The sequence below is a fragment of the Thamnophis elegans genome, chromosome 9, assembly GCF_009769535.1.
Source record: "Thamnophis elegans isolate rThaEle1 chromosome 9, rThaEle1.pri, whole genome shotgun sequence".
Taxonomy (NCBI): Eukaryota; Metazoa; Chordata; class Lepidosauria; order Squamata; family Colubridae; genus Thamnophis; species Thamnophis elegans.
The window spans coordinates 68,124,391-68,148,374 of record NC_045549.1 but is presented as its reverse complement, the minus strand read 5'-3'; the positions used below and the strand labels follow the sequence as shown (position 1 = coordinate 68,148,374).

Here is a 23,984-nt window from a genome sequence, read left to right as displayed (position 1 = left end):
TTCTATGTGCTTGGTTTGCCACTTTTCAGCACGGTCTTCTTCTTTAGCTTAAAGTCTTAGCACTGATCGTCTACACAAGCCTTGTGAAGACCACACTTGGAATAACGCATCCAGTTTTGGTTGCCACAATGTGAAAAAGATGCTGAGACTCTAGAAAGAGTGCAGAGAAGAGCAAGAAAGATGATTAGGGGACTGGAGGCTAAAACATACAAAGAACGGTTGCAGGAACTGGGGATGGCTAGTTGAATGAAAAGAAGGACTAGGGGAGACAGGCCTGGGGCTAAAGACCTCACCGTACCCGAATAGTATGAATGTTGTGTTTTTAATGAAGTACTGTCCTATATGTAACTTGGTTTGTCCCCCCCTCCTTCTGAATTGTGAGCCGCCCTGAGTCCCCCCAGGGAAAAGGGCGGCATACAAATATTAATAAATACTAAATAGCAGTGTTCCAATATTCTCAGGGGTTGCCACAAAGAAGAGGGAGTCAAACTATTCTCCAAAGCACTGAGGGCAGGACAAGAAGCAATGGGTGGAAACTAATCTAGGAAAGAAGCAACTTGAACTAAAGAGAAATTTCCTGACAGAACAATTAACCAGTGGAACAACTTGCCTCCAGAAGTTTTGAATGCTCCAATGCTGGGAATGTTTAAGAAGAAGTTGGATAACCATTTGTCTGGTGTAGGGTTTCCTGCCTAAGCAGGGGGTTGGACTAGAAGACCTTCAAGGTCCCTTCCAACTCTGTCATTCTGTTCTGTACACAGATTAAAAAAGCCCAATGCTGTGTCAGGTTTGCAAAGCACAATTATTTTTCCCGAGATAATGAGCACTTAATGATATATCACAAAGGCAAATGAAAACCATCTTTACACTTATGTTTTTGCAGAGAGGCAAGAGCATCATTTTTAAAAAGGATTTCTTACAAAGAAATGTACTGTTTTGAACTGCCGTGTGTGTTTTGTTTTGTTTTAAAAGGAACTTTTAAGGTACAAACGTCTAATAAGCGATAACCCTTTCTTGGGGTTTTGTTGAGTAAAGTTTGAAATCTTATAACAATATAGTTCTATGATTAGTGAATACAACACACATTTTTCAGGGGTATTTGTTCATTTGCATATCCTCAGCAAATATTGTGGGCCCAACTGGCAAAAGCTGAGGACTGTATTGGTTGGAAACATGTGGAAGAGGCCTTCATCCTGCACTGGATAGTCCAGGGGTTAGCAACCTGCCACATGTGGCTCTTTCATTCCTCTGCTGCGGCTCCCTGTTGCCGGTCGTCTTCACAATTGATAGGGCTTTTGGTTAGGACAGGTAGAGGAATAAGGATGCCGCGCTAGGAGGAGACTCTATGGTGGGGGAACCGGACTTCCGGTCAGCTCCAGAATTGAACAGGGGGCTTCCGGTTAGGACCTTTGAAGCTCTTTGAGTGTTTAAGGTTGCCGACCCCTGGGATAGACAATGGATAAAATGATGAGGATAGTGAAATCCTGTATTCAGGTCACAGTGAGGAAAGAGATGTTTACCACTAGAGAGTGTGGTGTCTAATACAATTATGGGAGCAGTTTTAAGTGCCTGAAATCTCAGACCTGCGTTTTCCCCTTGGCTCCTTTCCTGTAAGGAAAAGGGCTCAAATTCAAACATGTTAATGGAATATTTGTGGATACTAATATAACTGAGTTTGGATTCTCAAAGGGCACAGAAAGATTCATAAAGGAAGAGAAAAATTACTTTGAGACAGGTTGCAAAGTAATAGCTGGGTACGGCTACATCTTGTGCCAAACAGCAGTTCTCATTTGTATTACTTAAATATTATAGCTTGGTTCCCTTTGTCAGCAGGAAGCTTATAGTTTGATTCTTATAATGGGAAAGCCATGATTCCTGTTCCATTTTCTCCTAAATATGTCGAGAAAAGAAAGCCAGGAGGCCGAAGGAAGAATTTCCCTGTTTCTTTATGCTCCAAGTTAGCCTTTCTTGAAAAAGAGAGTTTCGTGCATTTTTTGTGTTAATGCATTTAAATTCTTGGATTCAACCTATCATTGACTGACTTCCTTCAGATCTGCTTTCATCTGAAAGACTATGTTGAAAAGATGGTTTGTTTTAGAATTTTGAGTATTATTAGCGAAGTACAGAAGGAAGCGGTGACACAGTGGCTAAGAGGCTGAGCTTGTTGATCAGAAAGGTCGGCAGTTTGGCGGTTTGAATCCCTACCGCCATTTAAGAGCTCCCGTTAACTTGTCCCAGCTTCTGCCAACCTAGCAGTTTGAAAGCATGTAAAAATGCAAGTAGAAAAATAGGGACCGCCTTTGGTGGGAAGGTAACAGCGTTCCGTGCGTCTTAAGCGTTTAGTCATGCCAGCCACATGACCACAGAGACGTCTTCGGACAGCGCTGGCTCTTCGGCTTTGAAACGGAGATAAGCACCGCCCCCTAGAGTTGGGAACGAATAGCACACATGTCCGAGGGGAACCTTTACCTAATGAAGTACAGAAGGAAATAGGAAATCTAATCATAAGGAGAGAGTAACCTTAATTTTCCTGGTCATACATGCTTGAAGATAATTGAGATTATAGTATCTGGAGAAAAACTCACATGAAAGGCTTTTAAAAACTTTCTGATCTTTATATAGATTTATTATAGGTGAATATTTACACAGAACTTTAATATTGAAAAAATATTAAAGTCTGGATTCATATTTCATGCTAAGCCATTACATGAGTTGTTTGGTTTGGCCCGAGTATATTTATATACATTGTTACTGTGATTCATTCAGCACTGGAGTCGAACAAACCACTGCTTGTGCATTATACGACGCTAATTACTGTTTTAGGCTCTCCTAATGTGTAGTTTTATTATTTTAACAGAACTTGCATCACAGAAAAAGTTTGACGAAATTAAGAAGGCCAATCAAGCTGCAGTTCAGAGGCTTGTTGAAAATCAATTCAGCTCCTCCTCTGATGACGACGATGAAGAAGAAGAAGAAACTGAAGGAAAGCATGGGCAAATATTGGCCAAAACATTTACAAAATATACTAATCAGACTGGTAAATTTTTCTACTTTGGATTTTCAGCTTTCATTTCGAAGAAAAAAACATAGCATTAACGTTACAAATATTGCTTAGAGATTAATTTCCATCTTTGTTCTAGAATTAAGTACTTTGCTAGTTTTGAAAAGGTGTTGCTGATGTTTAAATAGTTTGGTAAGCTGAACATATTATGTCAATCTTTGCTTCTGTGTTTTGGAAGAGGAACTAAAGGGCCTCTTGATGCGGGTGAAGGAGGAGAGTGCAAAAGTTGGCTTGAAACTCAACATTAAGAAAACTAAGATCATAGCATCTGGCCCTCTCAATTCCTGGCAAATAGTTGGGGAAGAAATGGAGGTAGTGACAGATTTTACTTTCCTGGGCTCCAAGATCACCACAGATGGGGACTGCAGCCAAGAAATTAAAAGACGTTTGCTCCTGGGGAGGAAAGCTATGGCAAATCTAGACAGCCTACTAAAAAGCAACGACATCACGCTGCCAACAAAAGTGTAGAATTGATTAAAACAAAGGTGAAAGAAAATATGTCACACTTAAGTGTGATAGAGGCTTCAAAAGAACACAAGTGATTTTGTGATTCTGCCGTTTCTAGCCTAAGGAGGCCAAGGCAGCTATCATATGGTACTCCCTGGAAATGACTAGCAGGGAACTCTAAAAAAGAACATATTGATTACCCATCTGCCTTCATCCGCTAGCATAATAATTTTTTTTTATTATAATCTTTTCTATTCGAAGATGGAGATGCAAGTGAGCTGGAGCGTACAAAGCAATATATGAACGATGCCTTCCAATCTGGGGCTCTGACGTGCCTGATATGCATTGCTTCAATTAAGAGAAACCAAGCGGTAAGTATCTTACACGGCTGTATTATCTTTTTCCCAATCTGTATTCACTAATCTCTTGAAATACCCTTGGCTTCCAAAACGGAACAGAGTATCAGGATGCTTATTGTATTTTTTTGGAGTATAAGACACATCTTTTGCCCCCCTAAAAGAGCATGGAAATGTTGGTGCGTCTTATACACTGAATATAGCCAATTTTTTTTGCCTCTCGAAGCCCCACTCCTGCGTCCCATTTTTGTGAAAAACAGGCCGTTTTTTTGCAAAAACGAAGGCTTTTTTTGCAAACATGGAGGTGTTTCTTTGCAAAAACGGAGCCGTTTTTGCCTTCCCCGGCCCCCAGGAGCACTCTGCATCCCTCAGCAGGACTGGGGTAAGGCAAAATGGCCTCAGTTTTTGCAAAAAACAGCCCATTTTCCGCCCGTTTTTCACAAAAATGGGGGCGTTTTTCCCTTCCCTCAGCCCTGCTGAAGCTTGCAGAGAGCTTCTGGGGGCCAGGAGGACAAAAACTTTTTTTTCTTACTTACCTCTTTGAAATCTTGGTGCGTCTTATACACCGGTGCGTCTTATAGTCCGAAAAATACGATATTTGCGAGTCTGCCTTTGGAATCTCCAATTGGTTTATTCCAACTCTCCTTTTTGGTGGTGGGTAATTGAATCAACCTGAGTGAATGTATTTCCTTATTAAATATATACGAACAGTTCAAATTATTGAATTTATAAACACTTAACATTGATAAGACTTCAATAAAAAACCAAGAGAGTGGCATAGTATGAATCTTCTCTCTTATCCCATCAATCATTTTCAGCAAAGGTCTTATTTTTGTCTCCAGGACAGTCATAGAGTTATAATTCCTGTGGGAGGCTAGCCATATCCTTTACCAACAGGATCATCAAAATCTTAAAACATTTTAAGGAATTTTTCTTTCCTTTAAAGGAAAGCTTTTATAAATATTATTCTATGTCATTTGTATCTGAAATGTGATATTTTAAGTACTCCTGCAATACAGGTACTCCTTGACATACGACTTTAATAGAGCCTGCTCCTTATAGTTGATGGTTGTAAAATAGTCACCCATGTGACCGACCCGGTTTTATAATTGTTTTTGTAGCTATCATTAAGCAAATGCAGGTGTTAAGTGAACCTGTTTTTTCTATGGGCTATTTTTGTCGAAAACTGGAGATAATCATTAGTTTTTGTCAAAAGGGCTGTAAATTGTGTTCACATGACTGTGGGATGCTGCAAGCAGCCATATATGCTGGCTGGTGTCCAAGTGACCGAAATGTGGCCATCTGACCGTGGAGGGCAGTGGCTGTCGGAACTTGAGAACTGGGTCGTGAGTATCTTTTGTGGGGTCCATTGCCATGCTGTCAATTGTAAATTGAAGTCTACCTGTATGGGTGTGTTTGGCTTTATGTTTTAAAATAGCTCATTAAACTCAAGTGGATATAGAAAAGTTTGGGAAAAAATAAAGTAAGAAAGTTTGTTGCTGTTAGTTACGAAGTCGTGTCTAACCCATCGCGACCCCGTGGACAACGTTCCTCCAGGCCTTCCTGTCCTCTACCATCCTGAGGAGTCCATTGAAGCTCACACCGGTGACTCTATCCAGCCACCTCATTTCTCTGCCGTCTCTTCTTCTTTTGCCCTTCCTTCATCTTTCCCAGCATTAGGTTCTTCTCCAGGGAGTCCTTCCTTCTCATTAGGTGGCCAAAGGATTTGAGTTTCATCTTCAGGATCTGGCCTTCTAAAGAGCAGTCAGGGTTGATCTCCTCTAGGACTGACCGGTTGGATCGCCTTGCAGTCCAAGGGACTCGCAGGAGTCTTCATCTCCAGCACCAGAGTTCAAAGGCCTCCATTCTTTGGCACTCAGCCTTTCTTATAGTCCAACCTTCACAGCCATCCATTGCAACTGGGAAAATCATAGCCTTGACTCTACGCACTTTTGTTGGCAGGGTGATGCCTCTGCTTTTTAGTTTGCTGTCTAGATTTGCCATAGCTTTCCTCCCCAGGAGCAAGCGTCTTTTAATTTCTTGGCTGCAGTCCCCATCTGCGGTGATCTTGGAGCCCAGGAAAGTAAAATCTGTCACTACCTCCATTTCTTCCCCGACTATTTGCCAGGAATTGAGAGGGCCAGATGCCATGATCTTAGTTTTCTTAATGTTGAGTTTCAAGCCAACTTTTGCACACTCCTTCTTCACCTGCATCAAGAGGCCCTTTAGTTCCTCTTGATAAGAAAGTTAACTGTTATTAATTAATGGCTAAGACATCTCTAGCCACAAAATGCTATGTTGTCAGAAGAGGAAGATGAATAAAGTTAATATAGTGGTTGCCCCAGCCAGTTAGACAACCAGGTATTTCACATCAGGCAGAAGCATAATCTTTTCTTAGTTATTTTATTTTTAAATAAATGTTACGGTTTAGATCAACACATTGCCAAGAAGGGCTTCTGAACATATCCTTGTTTTTCTTCAAGGTCTGGAGTTGTTCTGGGTGTTTCTGCATATTTCACATGCCCTGCCTACAAAAGTGGGCGAAGGATAGCCTTTTCTTAGTATCTTCTCCTCTGACAGATGATGATTTTGGAAAAAAGGATTATCCATGGCCGTGGTAAGCTTTTAAAATTTTGTTCAGGGGAGAAAAATGGAGCGATAGCTTTGAAAAGAAAGAACAGATGGAACCCAGGAGCTTACCTACCATAAAAGCTGCAATTTCAGTGTAAAGTTCCATAGCTGAAAATTTTTACTTTTATTCTGAAGTTTGTTTAGATAATTTAGCACACTTTGAATATTGTACAAGTTAAGAATACGACCACTGTTGATATATTCACCGGGATCAATTCATCCAAAATTGGGCACAACCTTTGCTTTCCATTCAAAGTTGTTGGATCTTGAAAATATTTATATTTGGCACACAAATATTAAACACTGTGAGTTTCTCAGTTAGTGTTCAGTTGAATTTAGTTTACCCTGTTTCCCCCAAAATAAGACCTCAGTTCAGTTCAGTTTATTGTATTTGTATGCCGCCCTTTTCCCCCAAAGGAGGACTCAGGGCGGCTCACAACTCGAACCAGGGAAGGGGGGATACAGACAAAAAATTTTAAAAACAAACATAACAATATACAATTTAAAACTCACAACAGTCATACCATTCGAGACGGGGGCAACAGCTCTTTAACCCCAGGCCTGTTGGAACAGCCAGGTTTTGAGGGCTTTGCGGAAGGCCTGGAGGGTGGTGAGGGTTCGAATCTCCACGGGGAGTTCGTTCCAGAGGGTCGGAGCAGCCACAGAGAAGGCTCTCCTCCGGGTAGTTGCCAGTCGACACTGGCCGGCGGATGGAATTCGGAGGAGGCCTAATCTGTGGGATCTAATCGGTCTAGTGGAGGTAATTGGCAGCAGGCGGTCTCTCAAGTACCCAGGTCCAATACCATGAAGGGCTTTATAAGTGACGACTAGCGCCTTGAAGCGTATCCGGAGACCAATAGGCAGCCAGTGCAGCTCGTGGAGGATAGGTGTTACGTGGGTGAACCGAGGTATACCCACAATCGCTCGCGCGGCTGCATTCTGGACAAACTGAAGTCTCCGAATATTCTTCAAGGGCTGCCCCATGTAGAGCACGTTGCAGTAGTCCAGTCTAGAGGTCACAAGGGCGCGAGTGACTGTTGTGAGGGCCTCCCGGTTCAGGTAACGACGCAACTGGTGCACCAGGCGAACCTGGGCAAATGCCCCCCTGGTCACAGCCGACAAGTGGTGTTCAAAACTCAGCTGTGGGTCCAGGAGGACTCCCAAATTGCGAACCCTGTCTGAGGGGCGTACTGTTTGACCCCCCAGCCTGAGAGATGGAACACTTGGCCAATTAGTAGGAGGGAAACACACCAGCCACTCGGTCTTATCTGGATTGAGTACAAGCTTGTTAAGCCCCATCCAGTCCCTAACAGCCTCGAGGCACTGGCACATCATGTCAACCGCTTCACTGAGTTGGCACGGGGCGGACAGATACAGCTGCGTATCGTCCGCATATTGATGGTATTTTATCCCGTGCCGTCGAATGATCTCACCCAGCGGCTTCATGTAGATATTAAACAGGAGGGGGGACAGGACCGAACCCTGCGGCACCCCATAATTCAGGGGCCTAGGGGTCGATCTCTGCCCTCCGACCAACACCGACTGCGACCTGTCCGAGAGGTAAGAGGAGAACCACCGTAGAACAGTGCCTCCCACCCCCACCTCCCGCAGTCGTCGCAGAAGGATACCATGGTCGATGGTATTGAAGGCCACTGAGAGGTCAAGGAGCACTAGGACGGAGGCATGACCTCCATCCCTGGCTCTCCAGAGATCATCAATCAATGCGACCAAAGCGGTTTCCGTGCTGTAGCCAGGCCTAAATCCCGACTGGAAGGGATCTAGATAATCGGTTTCCTCCAAGGACCGCCGGAGCTGAAAGGCTACCACCTCCACAGATAATAAGCCCAATTGGGCTTTTGAGAGCATGCACTAAAATAAGCCCTCCCCCAAAAGTAACCCCCCCCCGAAAACATTGCAACACAGCAGTGACCACACTCGCCGCCTTGTGCACTTCAAAATAGCAATAGCAGTTCGACTTATATACCGCTTCATAGGGCTTTCAGCCCTCTCTAAGCGGTTTACAGAGTCAGCATATCTCCCCCAACAACAATCCGGGTCCTCATTTCACCCACCTCGGAAGGATGGAAGGCTGAGTCAACCCTGAGCCGGTGAGATTTGAACAGCCGAACTGCAGTCAGCTGACGTATCCTGCAGTGCTGCATTTAACCGCTGTGCCACCTCACCGAAAATAAGGCCAAGCGCTTATTTCAGGGGGGGGAGCAAAAGAAAATAAGACCCTGTCTTATTTTCAGGGAAACACGGTACTGTTCACATTATATCCATCATATTTTTTTGGAAAGTCTTTGGTAAGTGAATTTCAGACTGTATTGCTTCAACCCTGCTGAATATAACAAATGTAACAGGGCATCTTCTCACATCCTTGGGGCCCATTTGAGCAAATTAAGCAGGAAGCAAATGTTATTGGATGTGACAACATTTTTCCCCCCCTCCCTCTTCAGTCCAAAATGCAGGTTTGAATACAGGCGATCTGAGATTCCTACTCGATACTACTGCTATTGTGGGAAGACTGAAGACCCACCTTTGGATCCCTGGCTGGTTCCGCATTCCTGTGGCCAGGTCTGCAAGAGAGATTTCAAACCTCCTTGTGGACACAGGTGTCTGTTGCTTTGTCATCCAGGTACGTAATATTAAGGCAGTTGTTTCTAAGCCATTACAGGTACAGAATGATATGCACGTAACGCCATCAGTAAATGACGAGTTTCGATATATGTATATATTATCATTTGAGGAATCATTTCATCTCATAATAGCTGATAACCAGGCGTTGTCCGGGTATTTATTTATAGGGGGGAAATGTCCGGACCAAACATAATTTCTAATGTTGGATTTTTCCCCCTTACCAGAGGGAGCCACCCTTGTGGAGTACTGTGCAGCCATTACCATGGCAACTCCACTGCGCTGTACAGTAAAAAGCCATTTTACAGCAGTACAGTAGAAGCCATTGAAGGCACAACAGTCTGTATCATAACAGAACTCCCCACCCCCACCCCATGGTTTTAGGGTTGTCTTATCCCCACAATATTTATTTCCAGGCAGTAAGTCATCTGTGTACCAAGTTTGGTTGCTTGAGGCGCTCCAGAGTTATGCTGGAACACACACACACATACACACACACGTAGGTAGGTAGGAAGGTAGAAGATAGGTAGGTAAGTAGGGAGAGAGAGAGAGAGAAAGAGATAGAGATAGAGATATGCAACAAAGTGATATCGAGACCAAAGTAATACATGAGATTAAAATATGAAAATTCCTCTGTATCAATTGTTCAGAATAGGGTGAGATATTTATAATGAATCTTTTTTCAGCTGCGAGGATATTTCTTTAGACTATTCCCGTGATGGCGAACCTATGGCACACGTGCCACAGGTGGCACATGGGCCCGTTTGTTAGGGCCCGCGAGGCACTGCCCTGTCAGCGGGCCAGCTGACTTCGGCCTTCTTCTGAGGCCGTTTTCAGGAACAGACTTCCAGTTTGCTTGTAGGACTGTTTTTCGCCCTCCGGAGCCTTCAGAAGGCTTCCCTGAAAGGCTCGTTGAAAAACGGCCCTACGGCCAAACCGGAAGTCCAGTTTGCTCGTAGGGCCGATTTTTGCCCGCTGAAGCTTTCAGGGAAGCCTCCTAAAGGCTCTGGAGGACAAAAATCAGCCCTATGAGCAAACCGGAAGTGACTTCCGGTTTGTCTGTAGGGCCAGTTTTTTGATCTCAGTGAAACTCCTGAGGCCTCCAGAGGTCTTCCGGGGGGAGCAGGCCGGGGGAGGCTGTTTTCGACCTCCCCAGGCTCCTAGAAAGTCTCTGGAGCCTGGGGAGGGCGAAAAAACCACGCCAAAAGTGGGAGGGGGATGTCGCTGGTTGCACGCTCATGCACGCGGGGGTGGGGCCGTGCACATAGCATTATGGGTATGGCATGCCCGAGCGCTACCCCCCTACATTCCCCCTGCTTTTGGCACGGGAGCCAAAAAAGGTTCGCCATCACTGGCCTATTCTGGCGATTTATAAAGTGGCGTCGAGGCAACTCGAATTAGCCTGGGAACACCTCTTACTCCCAAACGTCTGATAAATTACAAACAACGCCAGTCATAAGTGATGTCCAGAGGAAGGAATTTTACATCACAACGTCATTTGCGGTATGACATTACCCACAAATGAAAGTTTGAAGTCAAATTCCTTCCTCTAGACATTTTAAATCAATAGACCCGACTGTTATTTCCACTCTTTGTGTGCATTAGAATTCTGGGTTCCACCACAAATCCGCGAAGCCTTTCTGCGTGGAGACATAAGCGCGAAGACTAATTCGCAGCGTTCTAAGCGCTAGGGAAAAACGCGACCCTACCGCGATGACATAATCGCGGAGGGCAAAATCGCGCATTCCCAAGCACTTAGTACCCTAAACTAAACCTAACCCTAACGCTAAACCTAACCCTAAACCTAACCCTAAACCTAACCCCTAAACCTAATCCTAACGCTTACCTTAAATGAAGTCGGCTTTCTGCCGCGGCGCCGTTTTGAAGCGCCCTTCTGTTGCCACGCTGTTGTCGCGGCGGTGATGAGGCGCGGCGATGACGGCGCGGCTTTAGGGCCGCGATTTTATCGCCGCGATTTTGACCAGCGCGGTTTTGACGTGCCACGGAATTCTGTCCCCTTACATCTGACGTCTATTAAATTGAGGTCGCGGCTGTACTAATACGTTAACTTCTTGATGTTGTCTTTTCCTCCCTAGGTCCATGTCCCCCTTGCCCAAAGATGGTCATAATAGCTTGCTACTGCAAAAAGGCTAGGCCGGTTGCCACGGAGATGCAGCATGAAGGAATGGTCTTGTCAACTGCCCTGTGGACGAAATTGCCATGTGGGCAGCACAACTGTGAAAATCCTTGTCATCCAGGTGCAAATTTTACTGTTCAAAGACTTCATCTGGTGTTCTGACCCAGCTCCGCAAATACGACAAATCCTTTTGAAGCAATGATTCCTTTATTAGGGGTGCCAGCAGCCTGGCAAAAAGCTTCTCTCTCAACGCAGGCTAACAAGTCTGCCTGGCCAGCGAGATGAATAGTTGTCTGCTATATTTATTTATCTCCGCTCCCTGCCTTTATATCCCCAGAGCTAGGGTGGGGCTTCACTAACAGCGGCGACTCTTCTGTCCGAAGGATTGGCCCATGGATTTCCACTGCCTTCTGTGCATCATGCGTCAGGCACTGGATCCAGCTTTTCCTCCTCTTCCTCATCAGTGGTGGGTTCCAGCCGGTACGTCCCAGTACAGGTGTACCTGTGGCTGCTGGGAGCAGCAGCCACTGTACTGGAACTGTGTTTTGGCAGGCCTGCCGCCTGCATTCCTTACCTGTTTTTAAGCCAACCGGGCCATTTGTGCACGCATGAGCAGCGTACGGCACCTGCGCCACCTCTGCCAAGCAGCTGGAGCATCGCAGGGCGGTAGGTGTGCATGTGTGCGCAGCGCGCGTGCCCAAGTGGACTCCCGACCCCATTATAGTGTATCGGTTTGCGACGGGATCTGGAACCCACCTGTTCCTCATCAGTCACCTCCAGACCTGGAGGCTGTTGATTCTCCATCTGAGGGCTGACGGATGGCCCAGGCTCTCTCTGTCTGCTCGTCTCTCTCTCTCTCTCCTCTCTCTCTCTCTCTCTCTCTCTCTCTCTCTCTCTCTCCTCTCTCTCTCTTCTCTCTCTCTCTCTCTCTCCTCTCTCTCTCTCGCCTATCTCTCTCCTCGTCTTCCTCAGATTCATCTGCTGGAAGGGCTGGTGACAAATAGGCCACAACATTTGAATAATTCCTCGTTCCATTACATTGTGGTTCTTGTGTTGTTATGGGTTCTGATAGATTTGATGGCTCACAAATCAGGGGAATAAAGCTTCTCTCTTGCTATCAATGATAGTAGTTCCCTTTCCCCAAACCGCCATCAAACGGGCACACATTTAAAAGGGTCCCTTTCCATGCTGGTTTCCGATCATTGGTTTCATCTCACTTTTAGGAGATTGCCAGCCTGTCCAAGAGTCAGTAAACAAAGTTGTGTCTGCGGTAAACAAATAGCAGAAAGGCCGTGTGCAGTCCTTTATGGCAGTGTGATGAGGTAAGTTTCCTTATAAAATAGCAGACTTGTTTACAATCTTATTAACTATCATAACAACTACTCCCCCCACAAAAATGTGGATTAACATTATGAACAGGGTTTTTAAGATTGAAAGAGGAAAAAGGAATATTTTTGTTCTCATTCAGAGGTTCAGGAATTCAGTATGACAATTGCAGTGTGGCTTGGTGACACATATGTGCAGTGAATTTGAAATGATCTCAAATTCAGAATAGAGTGTTGGAGGTCTTCTAGTCCTATAGCATTTCAAATAGCTGTCCAGTCTCTTCTTTAAAATCTCCAGGGATGAAGGACCTACAGCATTTGAAGGCAAAGCCATTCCACTGACTAATTGTTCTCACTGTTGGGCAGTTTCTCCTTAATTCAAGGTTGCTTCTTCCCTTGGTTAGTTCCATCCATTGTTTCTTGTCCTGCTGCCCTCTGGCGCTTTGGAAAATAAGATGACTCCCTCTTCCTTGTGGCAGTCCCTTAAACACTGGAATATTGATGTTGATGTTTGATGTTTAATACATTTATAGGCCGCCAATCCCGAAGGACTCCGGGCGACTTACACAATACATGTAAAATAGAAGTTAAAAACACAGAAACATAGATTAAAAAGACCACAACACACATCCAATCCAATTGGGGCTGGAACTCAGTCGTGAGTTCAACGGTTCCACCACAAAACCGCGTTCGACTAAAGCGCGCTCGACGAAACCGCGTAGCTGACGTCATCACAGTGCGACGAAAAAAGCACGCTGTAAACGCTAAAGCTAAATTAAACCCCTAAACCTAACCCCCTAAAACCTAATCCTAACCTAACCCCCCTAAACCTAATCCTAAACCTAACCCTAAACCTAACCCTAAACCTAACCCTTAACCTAACGCTAAACCTAATCCTAACCTTAACCTAACCCTAACCTAAAGCTAACCCTTAACCTAACCCTAAACCTAACCCTTACCTTAACTTGAATCAGCTTGCTTTCAAAACGCTATTTAAAGCGCCTTTTTTCTCCGCGGTCGCTGTTGTCGCCCTGCTGATGACATCAGCGACGCGGTTTAATCGGGTGCGCTTTAGTGGAGCGCGGTTTTTGTCATGCCCGGAGTTCAACAGCCCGGGCCTGCCGGAATAGCCAGGTCTTAAGAGCCTTTCGGAAGCCATGAGAGTGGGTAGGGTCCGGATCTCTGGGGGGAGTTTATTCCAGAGGGTCGGAGCGGCTACAGAGAAGGCCCTCCCCCCAGGTAGTCGCCAGCCGACATTGTCTGGCTGATGTGCACCCGGAGAAGGCCCTCCCTGGGCGATCTTATCGGTCGTTGGAAGTATGTGGCAGAAGACGGTCTCGCAGATATCCGGGTCCTAGACCATGTAGGGCTTTAAAGGTGATACTGTTATCCTGTTAGCCTTAATCATTCTTTTCTCTAGGACTAGCCATACCCAAATCCTGCAACTGTTCTTCATGCATTTTAGTCTCCAGGCCTTTCGCCTCCCATCTGCAGACCTTCCCTTCTTCAGCTGTTATAATAATAGGAATTGTCCTAGTTACGGTATCGACTGTAGACATTTTTGTACTAAGAGTCAAATTTAGTTTGGACACAAAGTGATCAAAGGAATACTGTATTTTTCAGAGTATAAGATGCACCTTCCCCCCCCCCCCCGAAAGAGGGTGAAAATCTCGGCGTGTCTTATACACGGAATACAGCAATTTTTGGCCTTCCAAAACCCTGCCACTACATCCCATTTTTTGCGAAAATGGACGTGCGACGGTTTGGGAGGCCTGCAAAATGCTTCTGGGGGCTGAGGAGGGCAAAAATGAGTGAAAACATCATCTCAAAAAATGGGGGCATTTTTACCCTCCCTGGCCCCGGGAGTACTTTACAGGCCTCCCAAACTCTCTGCGCGTCCCATTTTTGGCCTCTGCGTGTCATGTTTTCAGGTGGCAATCAGCGGTGATGTGCTTTGGCGCTCCCGGCAGCCTTGAACGGTCCTCATATGGGCGTTGGAGCTGAAAATGCAAGGCGCAGAGCCCAAAATGGAAACCCAGAACAGCTGCAGCCTTGTTTGAATAAAAAAAAACCGCTTCTGTGCTTCACCTGCTTTACTAACTGGAGCTACCTGCTGCGATCAGCTGTGCTTTAGAAGCTGCCTTTCATCCCCAACGAGGCAAGCACACACGCTCACAACCAGCAAACTAATGTTTGTCTAGGCCAGGGATCAGCAATCTGCAGCTCTGGAGCCGCATGTGGCTCCTTCATCGCTCTACTGAGGCTCCCTGTCGCCAGTTGGCACCACAATTTTGAGAGGAGCTTCCGGTTGGGGGGGGGAGCAGGGTGCCCCAGGAGGAGAGACTATGCAAGGGGCAGGTTTTCCGGTCAGCTCCTCAATTGATAGGGCAGGTAGGACAGGTAGAGGAAAAAAGATGTCAGACTAGGAGACTCTATGGTGGGGGAACAGGACTTCCGGTCAGCTCCAGAATTGAACAGGGAGGCTTCCGGTTAGGACCTTTGTGGCTCTTGGAGTATTTAAGATTGCCGACCCTAGCCTAGGCTAAGGACCGCTAGCCAGATGAATACCTGTTAGGCAGAATTTTTTCCCCCCTATTTTCCTCCTCCAAAACTAAGGTGCCTCTTATACACTCGAGCGTCTTATACTCCGAAATACGGTAACTTATTTGGAGAAACTTGCTTTTCTTCTTCTGTTTTGTTGAATTATATTTGAGAAGTTTCCGTGTCCTCACTGCCATTGCTATGTGTATTTTCTCACAAGATTTGTGGGCGAACCTTGTCTTGCGGCTATCATGTCTGTGACAAATTTGTCACGGTGGCTCCTGTGGAGAATGTCCCAGATCTGGGAAAAGGTCTTGTCCTTGTGGGAAATCAAGGTAAGTTTCCTTCTCCGCTGTCTTTTTATCCACTGTTAAAGTTATTTTGATTAATACAATTTTCCTAAAACAGTTGTGGTTCAAATTCAGTGGTGGGATTCAGCCGGTTCGCGACCCTCTTCGGGAGAACCGGTTGTTAACCTTTCTAAGCAGTTTGGAGAAAAGGTTGTTGGAAGAAATCTCCTTTTGTTTTTTTTCCACTTTACAGGGCTAACCCTGTAAGGAAGGCGGGAAGGAAACATTCTGGTGTTGTTTCTAGCCTCATCTTTATGGCCCTGCTTACAGAAACTGCCTCTCCGGTTAAACCCTCATTACATTGTAACAGCTAAGGCGAAGTGTCCATTGACCTGAGTAATGTTGAGTGGCCACGCCCACACGGTCACATGACCACTAAGCCCCGCCTACCTACCTGGCATTAGGACAGAGAAACCGGTTGTTAAATTATTTGAATTCTACCACTGTCCAAGTTGCATTAAGAACGAGCGAAAGACGGAAAAAATAAAAGTAGTTAAAAGAACTGGGTTATTGAAAGTGGCTGTAAGTGATATGCAATACCTCTGCCTGGAACTATTTATACATCTGATCATATGATTTTGAAAACACAACATGTCTAGAAGCAACATGTTTCTTTTAGATAAATGCAAAACACGTGAAAATACAACCTTGCATCTTCCTCTGTAATATTAAATGGCAACAATTGGAGTGGTGCGGTGGCCTAGAGGTGGAGCTCTCACCTCACAATCAGGAGACTGTGAGTTCGATCCTAGGTAGAGGCAGATATTTCTCTCTCTGGGCACGGACGAGAATATATTTGCTGGACAAAACCTCCCCATAGGCGACAGGAAGAGCATCCGGCCATTAAAACAATCCATTCAGTTGCCCAGACTCCACCCCACAAGGGGTTATGGGGGGTCATTAAAAGATGATGATTCAATGGAAGCAAGAGCCGAGGTGGCGCAGTGGTTACATGCAGCACTGCAGGCTACTTCAGCTGACTGCAGTTCAGCAGTTCGGCTGTTCAAATCTCACCGGCTCAGGGTTGACTCAGCCTTCCATCCTTCCGAGGTGGGTAAAATGAGGACCCGGATTTGTTGGTTGGGGGCAATATGCTGACTCTGTAAACCGCTTAGAGAGGGCTGAAAGCCCTATGAAGCGGTATATAGTCATACTGCTATTGCTACTATTGCTATTTGTATGGTTTCAATTCGCTTTTATTTTAGAATTCTCTTTGCCGTGTACTGAAGACGTGCCTACTTGTGGAGATAGTTGCGACAAGTTCTTGAATGTGAGCTTCACAGATGTTCGCAACGCTGCCATCGATGTGCTTGCGAATCTGCCGACAGGTTAGCATTTCCTTTCCCTCCGGTTCTTTTGAATAGATTTGCGTTGCTTCATTTCGAAAGGATGATCTTTTCAGGGTGTATTCCTGAGGCGCTAAATTCTTTTTCCTGTACGCAGACGCTTCTCACTGAGTCCAAAAACTCCCTATCTCCCATTATTTCTAGGGGATAATGAGATTCCAGCAGGCTTCCACATCTTGTAGTTTTCCAGTTCCTTTTGCTCAAAACCAAGATAATCCCCAAGTAATTAGGTGAAAATGGCTTGGGGAAAATGGTTTAGGAGAATATTTAAGTGAAGGTGATCCAAAGACCGGCGGTCCTTGACTTATAACAGTTCATTTAGTGACCATTCGAAGTTACAATGACATTGTTAAGAGTGGCTTATTGGCCAGAGGTGAGGTCCTACCACAGTAGTGGGTTCCGGACTCCCGTTGCAACCAGTACGGCGTCCATCACATGAACGCGGGCAGCGCGCATTACACCTCCTTACCTCCTGCGACACCTCCGCGACGCTCCAGCTCCTCAGCGGAGCGGAGCGCAGGCACCGTACGCTCCATGCAAGGAAGTGCGAAGAGCTCAAATACAGGTAAGGAGGGCGGGCGGGCAAGTGGGCCCTCCGGAGCACCGGAACGGTACCCGATACTCCTGGCAGGCACCAGTATGCCCGTATCGGGGCGTACCACCTGCAATCCCCACTGTCCTACCGGTTTAACAACCGTTTCGAATTTAAGACAGAGATATTCTTATTGGATATTCTACCAGAGAAATGTACTAAAGAAGACTCATATTTGAGTGGACAATAATAACAGCAGCTAGAATTGTATTTGCACAAAATTGGAAAGCAGGACAAAATCCCATCGGAAGGGGAGGTAATAAAGAAGAATATTAGATTGTGCAGAAATGAACAGGTTGACATTGAGAATAAAGGACAAAGAGGAATCAGCATACTACAGGACATGGGGGCGATTTTATGATTGGCTTGGAAAAAAGATACAAATAGAAAGAGAAAGGAATAAAGCACCAAGCAAATAACTCAGATGACACATATAAAATCCGGGGGAGGAGAAATAAGAAAGTATGAAAATACTTACCTTCCGCATTACTGCTGGGGATACGCAGCAATCCACTTTGCCGCGCGACTCCGCTGAGGGGATAAAGTCAGTAAAGCGCAGGGGCGGGTGGATGGGCGGGCCCACTTGATCATCAGAGCGAACCGGTTCTCTCCCAGATGATCATTGGAGCTCCCGGTTCACCCAAACTCGTCTGAGCCAATAGAATTTCCACCCTGCTCATGGCCGTTTTTCACACGTATGACCATTGGAGCATTCCCCGTGGTCACATGATCAAAATTCAGCTGCTTGGCAACTGTCTCCTATTTTTTGTCCCAGGGTCATGTGATTTCATTTTGCGACCTCCTGAAGATAAAAGCCAATGGGGAAGCCAGATTCACTTAACAGCCATGTTGTTGACAATGCAGGGATTCACTTAACAACTGGGATAAGAAAGCTCATGAAATGGGGCATTGTGGTCGTAAATCGAGGATTGCCTGTAATGACATTCATACTGAACCACACAGGAACCGTGTGTGGATAACTGGTTCACAATCAGCAAAGGGGATCCCAATAAGTTATTGAAGTGGCTCAGTAGTTAGAGTGCAGTACTGTAGGCCACTTCAGTGACTATTATCTGCAGTTCAGCGGTTCAAATCTCACCGACTCAAGGTTTGACTCAGCCTTCCATCCTTCCGAGGTGGGTAAAATGAGGACCCAGACTGTTGGGGGGGCGATATGATGACTCTGTAAACCGCTTAGAGAGGGCTGAAAGCCCTATGAAGCGGTATATACGTCTAACTGCTATTGCTATTGCTATTCCCAGAAATTGAGGTAACTGAGGATATTTTCAAAGCGTTATATTCAGGTAAATAATAATAAATAAGATAACGATATAGATTTCATTATATAGATTTTTTTTTTCAGTTGTGAGACTATTTTAACCTGCTCATCTTTCCCCTAAAGGATTATTTTATACTTCATCCAATTTGTTGTCAGTGTTGTGGCCCGCCAGCAAAGTTGGCAGCAGATTCAGACAGTGAGGAGGTTGGGGAGGAACACGGGCCAGTTCCTGGAGGTCTGGGGAAGGCTCTGATGAGGGCTCTGTGTTGGAGGCAGAGAGGGGGGCCAGAGCCATATGCCAGTTATCAGCTGCCTCCAGGGTCAGGGATCAGTGAGGCAGACGAACAGCTGGAGCCTGTTCCCAGTGTGTGATGCACAGAATTGCCAGACGAAGGGAGCAGCTAAAGAACAGGGGTTGACTTGGGAGTAAGGCCACAAGTGGACGATGAATGGCCCCTCCCAGAGGACATAAGGCGTCGTTGGACAGTAAGACGCATGCGCGCACACTGCACGTATTCATATGAAGGACGCCCGTTACAACCGTACCAGTTGCAACGGGATCCGGAACCACCAGTGCTCTAAACTTAGGTGCATCTTATGCTCAGGTGTGTCTAATAGTGTGAAAAACATGGTAGGTAACGAGATTTGGACCTGCATAATGTATGCCCGCTTTGTTTCTTTCCATGGTACCTTGTTAGGAAGTTGAAAAGCAGTGCCGTTGTGGGAAGCATATGAAGCAAATTGCCCTGGCCATAAACCATACCTCTGTGACACCAAATGTACAAAAATACGGGATTGTCGAAGCACCAGTGCAGAGAAAGGTAAATGTGGGCAGACGAGTGCTGTATTTTAGTCCTGTGTTTTAGAAATTCAATGTTTCAGTTCATTTTGGATCTATGATGGCATGCAGAATTATGCTGAAAAATACAAAGGGAGAAAGGCGGAGGAAGAATATGTTAGGAAAAGAGAAGAGAAGATCAAATATAGATGTATGCTTATTACTAAGTCTTGCTACTGTGTTTCCCCGAAAATAAGACAGGGTCTTATTGTCTTTTAACGCCCGAAATAAGCGCTTGGCCTTATTTTCAGGGAAGTCTTAGTTATTTTTGAGGTGCAGGAAGCGGCAAGCATGGTCACCTCATGGCTGCTGCCATGTTGCATATTTTTAGGGAGGGCTTATTTTTGGAGGAGGGCTTATTTTAGCGCATGCACTCAAAAGCCCAATCGGGCTTAATTATCCAGGGAGGTCTTATTTTCAGGGAAACAGAGGTCTACATAATATCATTACTCAGGGAAATCTGGATAGGCTTGCAATTTCATATAGCAATTTCTATATTTAAGAACTTATATATTTGATACAGTGTTGTCCTGGAAATTGTCCGTCATGTGACCAAGGCTGTGGTCGAACGTTAGGATGTCGTAATCACAAGTGTCCTTCAGTCTTGCCACAGAGGTAAGAATGAGCTGGAAAATCCTGCTATAACATTTAAACTGAATGGCATCTGACTCCTTGCTTGGAGCTGCAAAACATTGACTGTATATAATCACAGATACACTACATTGCCAAAAGTATTCGCTCACCCCATTCGCTTCCTATAATCTTCTCAGTTGTCCTTACCACTCTCGGTAGGGACTTTCTATCTGAGGCACTGCTGCCACCAAACCAAACCGTGATGCAGTTCCTTAAAATGCTCTCAGTCGTGTTTCTGTAAATAGTGGCCAGGACAGAAGGAGAAAGATGTGCTATTCTCATCCAACATAAAAAATGCAGATGGTGGTTTGCATGCTTCACTAAAGCTAATGTATGAAGAGACCAAGTCAGTTGTGGCTTTAAAAAACATCTGAGCTTTGATCTGCAGATAGGTCAAAGAATTTTGGGGTGTATTTTGGAACCTAAATTCTGTCTTTTCTGTGATAAGGTGCGCTAGGTCAAAACCTCTCACTCCAGTTCATTTGCCTTATTAATTTTGTTGGCTTGATAGGATTGTGTCAAAAGATGGTACAGGATTGAAATATCTTAAAGAATGAACAGTAAAAAACAATAATATCCCCACTAGCTCTAATAATGTTATTTAAGTTATTTCTTATTTTTAATGCACTGAATTAAATAGTTGGATAGGAAAATATGTTTAGCTTTTATCACATTGATGAAAATTGCACAAGAATAACCCTATAATTTAGTTGCTGGCTTTGGGCTTGAGGAAAACATGGCTCACAATGCTGAGACGATGAATAAGCTTTCCACATTATTATTAGTTTCCATTATATTGCGTGCACACAGAATTGGTTCTGGTGTGCACGCGATATAATGGAAACTAATAATAATTATTCTATGAAAGTGCTTCAGATTTGTTTGCAGAAACAAATGTTAATTTTGGCAAATCATAGACAGATGCCCTGTGGAGGAGTCAGACATCTTATGGGTTTACTTCTGAACTTTAAGAAATTAGAGAGAAATAGCTATCATGTCAGCATGCCTCCATCAATAACCGAGAAAGAAAACTCCCAACTCCATTGTTCCTGGAATTAAAATGAAAAGATAGCAGCAAAAGTAAGCAAGATCTGAGTCCGAAAGGTGCGAGCAAGTACATATCAAATGATAACCCAGCCCTCTCCCTCCAACGACCCCATCCCAGTGACCCATCTGCCACTCCCTTAGGTGTCATGTGAATTGCATCTCCAAAAGGCATCATCATACAGGATGGTTGGCCTTGACTAGGTCCAAACACCGGCCTGTAGCAGGCGCAGATGATGTTGAGAAGAAAACTCCCTTTTCCATATCACTCCTGTACCATTTATTCTCATCCCATATACCACGCCCCCACCCTCCCCGTTTCTATGGCAGCCGATAGCAAGTAAACGAAACAGAGGCTGACAAATCAGTAGAATTGTACTAATACTGTCAGCGTTCCAAATATCATGCAGAATTAAATCAGAGTCCAAGGCAGAGCTATCCTTAAAGTTCCAATTTAATAAGACAGACATGTTGGCATCGTGCTGTGGAATCCCAATTCTGGTAGTTACATCGGATTCCCACCCAGTTGAAAGTTCATGATCTTGTCCCCACACCCACAAATCCATCACATGGTCCAATCTTCTTCTTCCACGCTGGCATCTCCACCCAGCTGGTTCCGGTCAGGTGCAGAGGTGCGGAGACAAAAGATGACCTTGGGGTTCTAGAAAAGAATGACAACAACACATTCCACAATTCTACTCCTTTCTATTCCCCCTTCCCACCTACTACACTATTGAAACAGCACAATGAAATAAGAGAGAGTGTGGCAGGCCAAAGATCCTAAAAGGGATATAACTGCAGGCCTGACAAATAGATGATTACGGTAAAGGTAAAATGATTTAAGGTCAGTCACGTCAACTCTAGGGCACCGTAGTCATCTGTTTCTTGGCTGAGGAAGCCAGCGTTGTCCGAAGACAATTTCTGTGGTCATGTGGTCAGCATGGCTATGTGCCAAAGATGCATGGAATGCTGTTGCCTTCCACCAAAGTGATGCCTATTTATCTACTCGCATTTGCACGATTTTGAACTGGCAGGTGAGCTGGCGCAAGGAACGGGAACTTACCCCATTTCTCGGAGCTCAGATCTCGAACCCAGGCTGCCGACTCTCCAGCTGAAGAGCTCAGCGTATTCACTGCTGAGCCATCACGTCTTGTTTAATAGATGATTGTTCACGAACAATTATTGATTGAGATGTGTTGTAAACATGTAATAGATACCCTCTGAGCCATCAGAGGTTATCTGTTACATATTTACACCCCCTTTAATCATTTAATAGATTATTGTTCATGAATAATTTTTGATTGAGATGCATTGTAAATATGTAACGGACACATGATTCAAAACTGTGAATGAAGGCCTCCTTATGGTCTCGATACAGTGACATGGAGGCTCAGTGGCTACGACGTTGAGCTTGCCGATCAGAAGGATCAGCAGTTCGGTGGTTCGAATCCCTAGCGCCGCGTAATGGAGTGAGCGCCCATTACTTGTCCCAGCTTCTGCCCCACCTAGCAGATCGAAAGCACATACAAATGCAAGTAGAAGTATAGGGACCACCTTTGGTGGGAAGGTACCAGCGCTCTGTGTGCCTTCTGCATTAGTCATGCCGGGCCACATGACCACGGAGACATCTTTGGACAGTGCTGGCACTTTGGCTTTTGAAACAGAGATCAGCACACCCTCTAGAGTCAGGAACGACTAGCATATATGTGCGAGGAGAATCTTTCCCTTATGGTCTTGAATATGTGCCTGATATAATTAGTCTTAGTTGTTTGATTGTGGGAGATGAGGCATGATAGCTGCCAGTGGCTTTCTACTTGTCTTCTTTCAAAACTGGCTATGTATTAAATTTTAGGCAGCTGCTATCCATGCCCTGAAAACCGTGGACGTGAAGTGCAATTGTGGTAAACTGTTCTCAAAGTACCCTGTGGGAGAGAGCGTACCACCAAACCCCCAGGTGCAAAGAATTCTGCAGGTTAGTATTCCTTTTTTTATTGTTATTATTATTTTTTTAAATTAAACTGTAGAGAGTAGAACCCGTTTTATGTACTGGCAAAAGCTGCGAACTACTATTTCCAAATTTTAATTAACTGTACTGCAGCTTATAGCCACAAAGCCTTGTTTTGCTGGCCTTTTGAGGGAGGTGGGTTGCTTTGAGCCAGGGATGGGCTTCAACATTTAACAAGGGGTTCTCTGCCTGGTTGCTGGGCAGGAGTAGCCATGGTGGGCATGGTCTAGTCAGCCTCCTGCACCACAGGGGGGGAAGGGGCATTTTGTCCTCCCTGGGCTCCGGAGGCTTTCCTCAAGTCTCTGGGAGGGTTGAAAACTGCCTCCCCAGGCTCCAGAGGCTCTCTGGAGGCTGGAAACAGGCCCATTTCTGGCCTTCCCGAACTTCCGGTAGGGCCCGTTTGTCACCCTCCCCAAGCCTCCACACGCGCCCTACGCTTACCGTATCCAAAACAGGCTATGCGGGGATTCCTGGGAGGGGCATGGCAGGGTGGGCGGGGGCCAGCCAGGAGTGGGATTTGGAGGTTCCTCTGAGCTGCACAGAACCTTAGCTAGAGATTCTCCTGAACACCTGCGAACCCCTAACGGCCCACCCCTGCTTTGAGCCAGTGTTGACACCTGGAGACCTCCTCAAATGGTCCGTGCAAGTTTCTGGCAAGAACTCCAACCTGCTCTCGCCTTCTTCCTAGGGTTGAGAGTAGTTTGCTGTAGTGATCAAGACACCAGACTAGAAACCAGGAGTCCATGAGTTCTAGTCAGTGGT

General features: G+C 45.4%; 1 protein-coding gene across 1 annotated transcript in view; it reads left to right on the top strand.

Annotated features, from left to right (window-relative positions):
- The window catches only part of NFXL1 (nuclear transcription factor, X-box binding like 1), a 50,943-nt gene that overhangs the window by 1,899 nt on the left and 25,060 nt on the right, over positions 1-23,984 (top strand). Inside the window, 23 exon segments of the mRNA XM_032224502.1 lie at positions 2,858-3,037; positions 3,770-3,879; positions 6,348-6,481; positions 8,955-9,133; positions 11,229-11,293; positions 11,295-11,343; positions 11,346-11,390; positions 12,493-12,501; positions 12,504-12,563; positions 12,566-12,591; positions 15,356-15,392; positions 15,395-15,469; positions 16,691-16,744; positions 16,747-16,800; positions 16,803-16,813; positions 19,401-19,445; positions 19,448-19,505; positions 20,044-20,144; positions 20,146-20,155; positions 23,070-23,092; positions 23,094-23,118; positions 23,121-23,168; positions 23,171-23,189. Of these exon segments, the coding sequence (XP_032080393.1) occupies positions 2,858-3,037; positions 3,770-3,879; positions 6,348-6,481; positions 8,955-9,133; positions 11,229-11,293; positions 11,295-11,343; positions 11,346-11,390; positions 12,493-12,501; positions 12,504-12,563; positions 12,566-12,591; positions 15,356-15,392; positions 15,395-15,469; positions 16,691-16,744; positions 16,747-16,800; positions 16,803-16,813; positions 19,401-19,445; positions 19,448-19,505; positions 20,044-20,144; positions 20,146-20,155; positions 23,070-23,092; positions 23,094-23,118; positions 23,121-23,168; positions 23,171-23,189 (1,417 nt within the window).